General features: G+C 42.9%; 1 protein-coding gene across 1 annotated transcript in view; it reads right to left on the reverse strand.

Annotated features, from left to right (window-relative positions):
* Positions 1-554: 554 nt before the first annotated feature.
* LOC310932306 (FERM and PDZ domain-containing protein 4-like) overlaps positions 555-12,651 on the reverse strand; it is a gene marked incomplete at both ends in the record, with an annotated part of 35,370 nt that continues 23,273 nt past the window's right edge. Inside the window, 11 exons of the mRNA XM_083895606.1 lie at positions 555-3,868; positions 4,251-5,276; positions 6,080-6,218; positions 6,340-6,522; positions 6,618-6,707; positions 8,659-8,785; positions 9,101-9,237; positions 10,428-10,547; positions 11,246-11,377; positions 11,512-11,619; positions 11,857-11,961. Coding sequence (XP_083751732.1) covers positions 555-3,868; positions 4,251-5,276; positions 6,080-6,218; positions 6,340-6,522; positions 6,618-6,707; positions 8,659-8,785; positions 9,101-9,237; positions 10,428-10,547; positions 11,246-11,377; positions 11,512-11,619; positions 11,857-11,961 — 5,481 coding nt within the window. The remainder of the gene's footprint in view (positions 3,869-4,250; positions 5,277-6,079; positions 6,219-6,339; positions 6,523-6,617; positions 6,708-8,658; positions 8,786-9,100; positions 9,238-10,427; positions 10,548-11,245; positions 11,378-11,511; positions 11,620-11,856; positions 11,962-12,651) is intronic.

Genomic DNA, 12,651 nt, shown 5'->3' on the forward strand with positions numbered 1-12,651 from the left:
ATGACAGCAACAGTTTCCTCACTGGCATTTCAATTTCTACAGGTAACGTTTTATACTTATTATAAATTATAAATATCTCTAGTAAAACTGCACTTTGATTGAACTGAAAGTGAGTTCATTCCAGCCCTGCATATTAAATGACCTAAAAAGCTGAATACTTAATGGCCTCTCAAAATTGCTACGGCAAATAATATAATTCTGTTGTATTTATATACATTATAAACATGTTAATAACTTACATAATGCACAGGTAAAAGGGGATCTATTCGGTACATTTAATATTACAAAGGTCTGTGACAGTATGGCTTTGCAAATGTATACACAATATAGTCATCAGAAACAGCAAAATCAGACTGGGCTCCCTTTCAGCATCTTACGCATCAAATTGATAGTTATGAAACCTTAATCGTAAATATGTCTGCATCAAGTCATATACGTTATAGATTTTTGATATGGAGACCGTCCAGCCATACAAATACAACTTTCAACAAGATGCTTAAAGACAGACTAATACTAGCTGTGTAGGCCACACTATAAAGCACAAGGAGTAGCCCCTACTTGCTGAGCAGCGTTTTAAGGGAGCGAGTGAGTGCGTTAGCAATAGCCGACATGGTACTAGAGTGGCGAACCAGGGCTTTCACGCTGTGCTCCCCTGGCGCTCCCACAGTGGCAGCCTCAGCTGCTTTGAGCAAACAAATATAGTTCATAACAACCTCGTCGACCTTTGCCACAACCTCTCTCTGTTGGTGTGGAGCCGAGGCTCCGAGTCCTCTAACCAGACACATGCAAGCTTCACACAGACAGCATAGCACCTGGAAGCTACACGTTACAGCTAGCAGCATTTCCTCTGGGCTACCGTGCGCTTGTGCCATCCTCCGACATGCCCGGCCCAACTCTTTTGACTCGACTGAGAGGAGCTGCTTGTACTGGGACACATCCTGGACTGGCATCTGCGGTCCACGATCACAGCGACCTATGCTGGATCTCACCAGCGCAATAAGCTCACTGGAATCACGGCGAACATCAGTGAAGCCGGTTGGGAAACTGTACATGTGGTCTTTGAGTGCGTTGATTCGTCCAAGACGGTCACTAAAACTCATGTTATTGAGGACCTCTCCATACAGCTGCTCTCCAGCTGCATCCACCACTGAGCCACAGGGCGATATGGCCGACACAGTGGCACCATTAATATCAATACTCTTCTCACTACGGCTTCGTCTGGGCCTCTCCCACTCAGTCTCATCCTCTTCACCCTCACTCTTACGTTTAAAGAAACAATAGCTAAAAGGTCCATTGCATCTCCAGGGACTGGTGTCTAGTTTTTGTGAGCCTTTCATGTGTTTAGTGTCTTTCTGCAATGGAAATGCCACCGATGCCCTTCTATCTAACGTACTGCCTGTAGACCAACACGTGGTATGTGAAGACACAGAACCTTGGGAATAGCTCTTGGAGAGCCTCTTCCTTGTTGGCCTCCGCTGGACTTTGGTGTCACCTTGTTGGGGCACAGATGGCAACAAGGGCTGCTGACTCCTGCTTCGGGTTGGCTTCTCAAACAGAACTTCAACGCTACCAGAACTGGCAGTGACATTGCTGGAGCTGCGTTTGAGCTCCCTACCTCTTTGTAGGATATTGCCAAAGGGATCGGTCTGTGGTAGGTTTGGGGAAGGGGCTTGGATGTGGTTCTGATTCTGCCGGGACTGGATGGAATGGATTGGATCTTGTGTGAAGCCTGCATTTCTGGAGCTAGTGTTGACTTGCAAAGGTATAGACAAAGGAGGAGGAGGTGGTGGGGGAGGAGGTGGAGACTGTAGAATGGGAGTTGGAGATGTAAGACAATCTCTCCTTGTAGATGCCTGTCTGATAAAAGCTGATGGGTGGTCTCCCCTTCCCAGTGAGAGGGTATTGAGTTCTGCTCGTTGACCACTTAGATTGGAGGCAGCTGATAAACATAGAGAGTCATTGGGACGAGAATGAGGAGACCTCGGGTCTGATTTGAACCACTCCTCTGAACTGCCACTAGGTTGGCTTTTTGACCGACGAGGGGGACGGTTACAGGTTGCACCACCATCACGGCTTCCACTTGCAATGAATCCTCCATCATGACTCATAAAGCCCTCTGTCTTGTAAAGTGACAGAGCATGCTCTGGGTCAATACCACTCCTCTCTAGCTCACTCTCCAGGCCAGAGAGGGAGTTTCTTCTCTCGGCAGTGGCTGCTCTGAAATGTAGACTTTCATTTGGCCTGTGAGCTTGCATGTCAGGAGCTCTCTTGAGTTTAGCAGGAAGTGTGGCTGAATGGTAAGACCTTAGATTTCTATTTGCCAGTTGCATAGTTGCAGCGTTAGGGTTTACTACATTTTGGCTAAGAAATGGGGATGAAATGGAGGAAGGCATACATGGGCAGCGAGCAATGGTGTTGCCCCGATTCCTCACCATTTCAACAAGCTGAGGGTTGCTTGTGATAAAGCGCCTGGTGTCCTTTTTCACTGCCCCTCCCATGCCTGCACTGTGCAGCTTCCCTCCCTGGTGCATCTGGCTGACTGTCAGATAGTTAATCAGTTGTCTGTAAGCCTCACTGCCTTCTTTCTGGTTCAGCCCTTTAAAACAGGGCTGTTGTTTAGCATGCAGATCATTAAAGGGCTTTTTGTTTCCACAACTTGTGGTTTCTTTATGCTTTAATGGTGTGGCTGAGGAGGGACGGGCTGGTTCACCCCCAGCAGGGGGGTGAATGTTGGGCAGCATTTTCCGAAGAAGGGCAGGGTCTGCATGAGGGTGAAGGTCTTTTCCTTGCATACTTTGACTAGGGATGCTGTGAGGGATTCCGGATTTGCTTTCCTCATAGTTAAGCACCCTAAATAACGAGGAGGAGGAACTGGAAAGTGGGTGCCTTTGCAAATGGAGGTGCTTTGATTCAACTGCACCGGAGCCAAGCGGTGAGTCAGTTGGGGTTGCACAGGCACTGCTATTCGTGCTGCCACCAGCATCCAGTGATGAGCAGAGAGAACCCTGGAGTGAACTGTGGGCTTCTCCTTGCAAACTCGAAATCCTTTTGGCGAGGTGGTACTCACACAAACGGGCGACACTCTGCTGTCTAGAAATTGGCTGATGGTTGTTTTGTATATCAGATCCCTGGTCAGAAACTGCTGTGGGATTTTTGGTTGGAGACAACAATGATGCTACAACTAAATGTTCGTCTTGCTCAACAGGCACAGCACCATTGTCTGTGCCACAGTCCCCAAAGTTCACGGCATTAGAGAGGTGATCAGAGGATGTGGAGGGATGATTGGGAATTCTGTGGTGATCAGGGCGTAGACTGTTTGCTCCAGAATTTTCTGCCACAAAAGAATTTTGTCTTCCTGGACTTTCCCCTCTCTCACAAAATGAAGTGCGTTGGTCCAAGTCAAGATGGCTACTACTTCCTCGCTGCCCTTCCCGTGTGCTGAAAGTGTTGTACTTCCCACTGGAGTCTGCAGATTTTTTGTGATGCTTGCCTCCCAGTGTGGTGGAACTTGGCCGCTGCAGAGTGGCTGAGAGGTTAGTCTGGGATCTCACCTCCAAGCTGTCCTGCCGCGAAGAAGTGGTGTCTAATTGAGGACTCCGTCTTGGAGGAACTGCCGGAGGTTGAAGGTGCCGTGCCGGACTAGGTTTCTTCTGTGTTGTCCCCCCTGTCCTCGGTGAGACAGGGAACTCAGTTTTCTCCTCAACTAATGGTTGGTATCCTTCCCTCGTAGCCACCAGAAGGCGCATGTGGCTCTCGCTGAGTCTGTGAGTAGCAGCCAGTTCAGAGATTTCAGTCATCTCTGAGGAGTTGGTCTCATTTCCAGAATCTGAGGATGACCCTGGGCTAAAGCCCCGCGATGTGAAAACACCTACAATAAACAAGAGACAGGGTCATTCAACAAAAGGTTAAATTCACTAAATTAAAATTCAAACAGAGGCTAATTTTTCAATGTTTGATAAAAACAAGGGCGGTCAAAGTTAACACAATAATAACGCATGTTTTGACACTTGTGCTGTGAGTGGAATTTTCCAAAACAAAAACAGGAAACGACACTATATCATGTTGACAAAAGTATTAAAAACTTGAAATAATATCCCTTGAAATGCAATCAATTTGCAAAGTTAACTATGGACAATCATGTGATTAAATATTTGAATAAATTTACCGCATTTTTATTGTTCACTGGGATGTATTTGAGGGTGGTTAGACTTAATTAGAAGGGGGAATTAAGGATTTAGTATTGAACCAACCTCGATTGTTACTGTTGGGGGGTGGTGGGGGAGGATTCTGTTCAGAGACAGACAGAGCTTCCAGTGCCTGTAGAGTGTTCATGACTGAGTTCTCCAGTCGCCTCTCCCCTCCCGTGCTCCCTTCACCCTCCCCATGTGTTGGTATGGCATCAATTAATGACACAGGGATGTCATCATTGTCCCTTGTGCTTAGCGGTCTTCCCTCAGGTGCGGTGTCCTCATCTGAACTGTCCCGAAAGCCTGGTGGTGGAGCTGCGATCGCGTGGTTGAGCGTCTGCAGCAGTGTGTCATCTTCATCTTCATCTACGCCGTCATCTCCCTCGGGAGGAGGGAGCGACGTCAGGTCGATGATGTCGTCGGTGGAACCAGAAAGCGTGAGGAAGGTAGCGGCCGTGGTTCGCACCCCAGCTTGATTATCACAGTTTTCGTCTCCACCTCCTCGATCGTTGCCCACTGGTGTCCCCCCAGTGGAGTCTTCCTCACAGGAAGCATCATCATCATCCTCTGCATCGTCTGTTGTGTCATGATAAAATAGGTCTCTTAGTAGTGGCTCCTCACCCCCTCCCTCAGTGATGATGTTACCATACACATGTGTCAGACCGCTGAACTGACATGGCACCATGTCCTGTAGCTGAAAGTCTGTGTTGTTGTGCAAGCAGAGCGGTTTGTGCTCAGGTACCTCCGGACTCTCTAACAGTCGTTTATAGCCCGCGTTATTCTTAGACGCCTGCAAGGGTTGGTCCCCCCCAAAAATAAAAGACACTTTGGCACTCCGAGGTGAGTCTTGAGGTTTGTGTCTGGTAGCAGGGGGAGGAGGAGGCGGCAGCGGACTTCTCCGTGTCCCTTGGTCTCTGTTGTCAGGGTTTTGTAGTGCGTGAAAGTAAGGAGAGATGCTGTTTCTGTTCTCTTCCTGCCTGTTGTCTGGAAATGCAGAGTCTCTGTTGTTAACCTCTCCTTGGCTAAGTGAAAGCTCCTCATTTTCCCCCAGAGATGTGCTGTAGGGCCACTCCAGAACACGATCCTGACCTGCAGGGAGCATACAAGGTTTTATGTTATTTTATATTTAAAAGGCCTTTTCTTCACTAGACATTTTCGAGTGCTCCACTTCGGGACTGTGAGGCTTTGTGCCGCACTGTAAAACACACCATCCAATTTAGCCTTGAGTCGTGCCAGAGTAGGAGTGTTCATCAACTTTTCAATTCGTTTAATGGTGGAGGACCCTGCCAGGACAAAGGCACTGACACTCCTTTATACAACATCCAGTGGACAAATGAAAATGTTCTGAAAAAAACATTCAATTTGGTTTCAAGAGCAGTTTTGATTCAGACGCAACCCTTCTTGAAATTGTAAATTTTTGCATCCACTAAATTGATATATCTAGTTGAACAAAGGATTTGTCTAAACATCTTTATAAAAGACAGGAATACAAGGGCACAAGGCAACAACTAATCTAATGTGAAGCTGTAGTTTTGTATATTTTAGTATCCCAACACTTCAATAATATTTAAATTTAAACTTTTCTGATTACACGCACACACACACACAGTTGTGCAGCTATTCTTCTTGGGGGCACTGCATTGACTTCCATTCATTTGGACAGCCAAAACAAAGCATTATCCCTAACCTTAACTTCACCAGTTAATACTTAATCCTTACCTTAACCTAACCACAATTCTAATTTAGCCACAGACTTAAACTGGCTACTCAGAAATGAGGTTCTGCCTCATTAGGCTCAGGTTTTGGTCTTAAGGTCAGTGTTTATGCCAGAAAAGGTAGGAGGTAACAAATACAAGTACACACACATGCAGAGAGAGTGAATAATTAAATACTTGTGTCATCCCCTCCAGTGCTGCTACAGCGGGACATGCTGAAGATAGATCTCCTTGAGTCCACTAGGAGGCGATAGTAGCCTGCTGTTAGGCAGGCCAGGTTCATTGCATCACTTGACTCCATGATGAGTGTGATGGGCTGTATCAGAAAAAAAGAAGAGGGAGGCAAGTAAAGAGGACAGATGGAGAGAAAAAAAGATGAAGAAATAGAAGAGAGAGGGACACAAATGTTTGTTGCTTTCAGACAGAAATATACTAACCCTGACGTCCAGAACATGTAGCTCGAGCCGGACATTGGTGTCGTCCTCAGTGAGGATCTCGATGCGGTTGACGTGGCTGAAGTCGGCTAACAGGGCCACCAGGTTGGTGCGTGTATTGATGACGTGACTGATGCCATAACGTGGGCCCACGAGCAGCATCACCTCTGTCTGTCTCTCACCTTGCTAGAGACAGATGAGTGTAGGCATTAGAGATGAAACACAAGTCTGAAACTGAATTTTCGTCTCAAACAAACCATTCCCAGGACTAATGGTCTCACCAAAAGTATTGATTTGAACTCCCTCCCTCCATAGAGTCTGAGTTCACTGAGGTACCTCAGGTAATGTACCTTGGCCTGCAAAGCAGTCAGCTGCACAGAGAGAAGTGAAATACATTAGCAGGCATATGAAATGAAATCTCTTCCTGAGGACGGGTATTTGTCTTCTAATGTCAGGATGTAAAGCGTTCTCCAGCCACTTTGATGTGGACGGCTGGTTTTCCATTATGTCATATGATTTAAATCTGATCAAAATCTGAATGGAGAGCTACTCCACTGCAGTGCTCTTTAAGGCTCTCATGATAGAACGCTGGTGCAATGCTATATCTACAGTTTACCCAAAAGCATTGAAAAATCTCTTGTCTTTCAACACGACAAAGCAGCGCAATAAAAATGCCACATAACACACCGACTTAGAATATTCATAAGTCATCTTTGGTTAATTACAGTTTGTGTAAATTGAAGACCACAACGAGGAAGTTGATTTAGAGAATCAATGTTTTGATTATCTCCATCTTGGTTCATGAGTGCCACTCGGCTGTATATCTCCCTAATGAGCAGATTGGATATCATCTGGCACAGCGCATACAAATTATTATACTGCTCGGTCTCAGAGGGAGGAAATCAATATCCTTGTGGTTTAGCTGTCAAATGTATAGACACATATGTTAAGTATGTTTAACCTCAACTCCACTCTAATTGCATGGAGCTGTAATTAGGATGGTAAAGTTGGATAGTGATCCGGTATGCCTCAGTGATTTTTATTTATTTCCCAAAGGCCATATAAATAACTTATAACATATTTTAAATATTTATTTGTAAAATCATCAAATCTACCTTATTAATATAATAATAATAAAAACCCACCAGATCATGGTCAACATTGTTTCCTTATTATTGTTTATGACAGATAAAATATATGGAGAGAATCATTTAATTTTTAAGTATTATTTATGTGTTTATTACATTATTAATTGAAATATTAAAAACACAGCTATGATTAGAATACCATATAATGACATGAAATCCAAGCGTTACTGCACATATTCTATTTTATATTCCCCCTACTGCGATAAATCCCACAAACAGAGCACATCCAGCAATGTATTCTCTTTATCTCAGTCCAGCCTCTCTGTCTGTGCCACACATACACTCCTAATGCAGATGTAAATCTTTTTTTCAAAAAACACGGGTACAAATATAAAAAAACAGGTTCTCAGAAGGAAGGATAAATAATATTCAGCCAAGATTGATAGACATTTGGCACTGTACTGACTATTTGGGGTGGAATCAAAATAAGCTATAGCTTCTTCAAAAGCATTTTTTTTTTGAAGTCTAAACATTTATTGTTGCAGTAGAGCCTCAGTGTTTTACGCTGCTTAATAGAGAAAATATCACTAAATATTTACTCCAAATGTGCATCAAATTAAATAGTTTTTTATAAATAAATAAATGTATTAATTTTGTTTTTTTAATTGTTAAAATATGCAGTACATTGTAAATAACTGCCAGATATTGAACATTATTCTGGAAAAATTAGCAAAAAGCACTTAGTTACAGGACATTTTCTGGCCCTTTTATGGTTAACATTCTAACATTTTGAGGCTTTTATGTGTTAAGGGGTTAAGATATATTGTACGTCCCAGGTTGTTGTGCACCTAACCTCATTCACATGACAGTTGACAGTAAATCACTAATTAAAGCTGAAGCTGTTGCATAGGTTCACAAGGTTAAAAACACCAGCAGCTGCTTATTTTATCTAAACAAAAAGAGCTGAAAGGCTGCATGTGTGTGTGTGTGTGAAAATAAATATGTTTTGTATTACGTATGCACACAGTTTGAAAACACGTCATCACCCAAGGTCTGGCTTGACGAAGGGTCTGAGGTTTGACAAAGGTGAGAGCCTCTACAAGGGCTGAGCCTGGCAGCGATGCTATTTTAAGGTATTGCATCAGAAAACAAAGAAATTGTGTGTGTGTGTGTGTGTGTGTGTGTGACAGAAGTTTATTAACAAGGGCAAAGAAAGACAAAGAGAGCTGCTTACTTTCTTCCCTGGAGGCACAAGGTTCTGGTTGGTTTTAAGGATGTGTGTCAGAGCCTTCCTGATGTTTTTCTCCTTCATGGTGGTCAGCACAGCAGGAGGCAGGAACACTGACAGACCCCACTCCTTTCTGTTGAGGAGAGATTGATTTGATAGAGATAAATAAAAGCTAGAAATCAGATGCCTCTTCTCCTGCAACCTGTGGTGATGTTGTTGTGAACAGAATAAGAATATACCATATTTGAACTCTACATTCATACATTCAGCAAATCAGTGTTTTCTGCACAGGGAGCGCACAGACCACACCCACATGTGACACATTCGAATTCTGCACAAATTGTAACACTTCGGTAAAAGAATGTGAAATTATGTGGGTTTCCATCCACTGCTGTTACGTGAGATTTTTGAAAAACTCATGCGATTAAAGTCTCACACACAAACTTACTGGATATATTTCAGGGAGACCTTCTGGCTCTGCCGTGTTGTCATGGTGAGGATGTACATCTGCAGTGCAGCCAATCGCAGAACGGCATCGTACTTGAGCTCTGGGCCGAATCGCTCCAGCACCACATCGTTACAACTCTAGAGAAAGGTAGGGCACGAAGTTATATATGAGTTGCTAAAAATCAAGTCTTCAGGCATGTGAACTGCATTTTAAGCAACAATTCATCCTCACTAAGATCAAATAAGACAACAGATTCTGTCAATTTACAGTTCCTGATGAACCTGCAAACACACAATGGTAAACCGACGAGAAAAGATGATCAGTTTTCCTTCTCTCAGGCTTTTATTTCTGAATAAATATTACAGAATCCAGCAGGGAAGTCATTTATTATTCTACTAAGACAAAAGCACTTTTACTTAAGGACTTAATTTGCAAATTGTCTTAAAGGAATTTGTTCTGTAGCAGAACAAGCGACATAATCATTAAATTTCATGCCACAACATCACGTTTTCCAAACAAATTGGAACTCACAAACTATAATTTGTGAAATCACTTCACTTGCAACGTATCCTATGAGGTGCTTTGCAATTTTCCAGGACTGAAAATATATAATATATAAGAAGCGCAGTTTTGGAAGGATCCACAGTTATCAGGTGTGGGTATCGTTATTGCATATAAAAAGAGCATCTACCAAAGGCTTAGTCTGTGCTCATGCAATTGATTCATAATATCAATATCATAATACCATTAATGGTTATTTTGCAATGTAGATATCCAGCAGCACCTTTAGAATTTAGCCTTTGTGTATTTTTTTTACCAGCACTGATAAAAAAAAACACTGGCCAGCTTCCTTCCTTTCTTGTAAAGTTGGTGTGTCAGTTGTTAAATATTTTTTTTCACCATCACCATCTTGTCAGTACATATTATTTTGACAAAATACACAGAGTCAGGGGAAATCTCGGTGTGAAAAAGCCAGAGGCAGAAAACGTTGCTGAATGTGCATGTGCATCAAGAACCTCAGGTTGTCATATATGAGAAAGTGTCGTTTCTATGATGGACAAAACCACACAGGTTCAATGTCACCGTACACGAAACGCATCCTGAAAACCACATTACGCAAAAAGGAAGCCGTAAATCAGTCCCACAAAAGGGTTGCAGAGATCTCTGGGCCTCAACTCATCTGAGTTGGACCAAAAGACCCTTTTCTCTGTTAAATAATAGTCCATGTTAATTTGGAAATTTTAGACTTAATTGTATTTCTAGAGCGTGTCCTAACTTTGCTGAAGACGGGACGTGCAATTACCGAGATAATGAAAACCAGATTCACCTGCACATAAAGATATTCGAACGCCACGGCATCTCTGCGGAGCAGCTCCACCGGGTCCCTCGGCACGAAGCTGATTCTGAAGAAACACTTCATCTTGTCAGAGCCGGATCGCTGGGTGACCTGAAAAGCAGGAGGTGGCGAGAGGGTAAAAAAGGGGGAGAAGTTGCCAAATGATGCCTTGTGTAATTGTATTAACTGTGTAACGGAGGCTAATAAAAAAAAAATGCATTTGCGGCACATCTAGACAGGGATAACTGAGTTTGTACTGAGTTTGTAGCTTGTAACATCACCACTTGGCATACTGAAGTTTTGGCAGAATTAAACAGTGGGGTTTTGTGTTTTCATGTGAAATGGTCTTTGAGAAATGAATGTGTCGATGGGAGTATTTTTTAAACCTCTTGAAAAACCCTTGTTTTCAAAAAAATTAAAAATAAATACCCACTGATGATAAGCCCAAGAGGGACACTCATGTTTATTAGAGTATATAAGAGTATATTTTATCAAGTGTGTTGAAGAAGAACATTCATCCAACGCTGTGGCACACGCGGAGCTTGAACTGTGTGGTATGAATATTAAAACTGTCCTTTGTCATCCTGCAACCTCATTAGAATGTAGCGGACACTGTGCGTGTGTATGTGTGTGGGAGGATAGGTGTAATGTGAGCTGTCACCCCTGGTGTGCTAGTGCTGATAAATTGACACTGGGGTCCAAATGCAGCCTGAATGCTGAGCAGGAATGTGTACGTCTGTCGACATTTGTGTGTCAGACAGAAACGTGGTAAACACAGTGAAGGGAAGAAGAAAACCTTTCGCGTTTACCTGAGTAAGCATCTCCTGCTCGTGCAGGAGAAGCAATTTGCCTCCAGCGCTTTCCATCCTCTGTTCCAACATGAGGGAGAAGTGCTCAATGCATTTGATTGACAGCTTCTCTTGCAGGGTCAGAATCACATCCTGGGAGAACAAAACAACACAACTACAACCATTAAAAAAAAAAGTTGTCATGTTGACTTAAACATAAAACATTTAAGCGAGTTGTGAAAACTAAGTCCAGTCTTTCGTCTTCACGTAGGACACACGGTTCGCACCTTGATGGAGGTACTGCTGTCGAAGCGGAACGACTTTGTCTGCCCGTTCTCCAGGTAAACCTTCAAGACGTTTGGCATGAACAGAAGAGAGTTGTCCTTCACTGGGTTCTGGGGGGAAAATAAATAAATAAATACAAAATGTGGCACAGCAGTGCTCACTTCAACAGAAAACCTGTGAAGGCTTTAACACGTGTAACAAATTCATCAACGTAACAGTGATTATCTTATCTGTCTGTCACACTGAGCTGTCTGTCTTATGAGGCAAGTGGCAACCATCTGGCACTGCCTATATAGGTCATACATATACATGAGTGTGTGTGTATGTGTGTGTGTGTGAAAACTCACTGGAACCTGGCCATTTATGATGACCTCCTCTGCAAAGCGCACTTTGACTGGATTGGACTTGAGCATGGCTTTTTTGGCTGCACTGATGAAGGCCGATTTCGGGGACTAAGAGTCAGCCGTCCAAAAAGAGAGATGGAAATGTGGATGGGGTGGAAAGAAAGAGAGAGAGAGAGAGACAGATGGCAGGATACTTGGTCAAATATAGAGGAATAAAAATGATTAAAAACTGAAAGTCATTAGCCCTTTGGCTTCCAGGAAGTCACTTTACATTTCTTGAAAAAAAAAAGTTACAGAAACACAGTCCAAGTGCAATGCAACATGCATTGAAGAACATGCATAGCACAGGATGAACTAAATTAAAAGAAACACATTATTTAATCTCCCTTTGAAGGAAAATGCTAGTTTTTCTATTAATTCTAATTTCCAGAAACTGTTTTGAAAAGTAAAAATGTGCGTCGTCATTTCCCAAAAGAACCAGGCACCTTAGCAACCAGGTGTTAAGTTGCTGGACAGCTTTGGAACCGACAAAGAGGAATTATATATGTACACAGAGGTGGAAAAAATACTAAAATATTGTACTCAAGTAAAAGTACCAATACTTTGATGAAATATTACTCAAGTAGAAGTAAAAGTAGTCATCTGAAAATGTACTCAAGTAGAAGTAAAAGTAGTCATCTGAAAATGTACTCAAGTAGAAGTAAAAAGTAGTTCATTTGAAATGTACTTTAAGTAAAAGTTACTTAGTTACTTTGCGTGGGGTGTGAGGGTAGTAGAAATATGACAAGGGGTCAGAAA

Source organism: Microchirus variegatus (assembly GCF_963457635.1).
Source record: "Microchirus variegatus genome assembly, chromosome: 1".
NCBI classification, from domain to species: Eukaryota; Metazoa; Chordata; class Actinopteri; order Pleuronectiformes; family Soleidae; genus Microchirus; species Microchirus variegatus.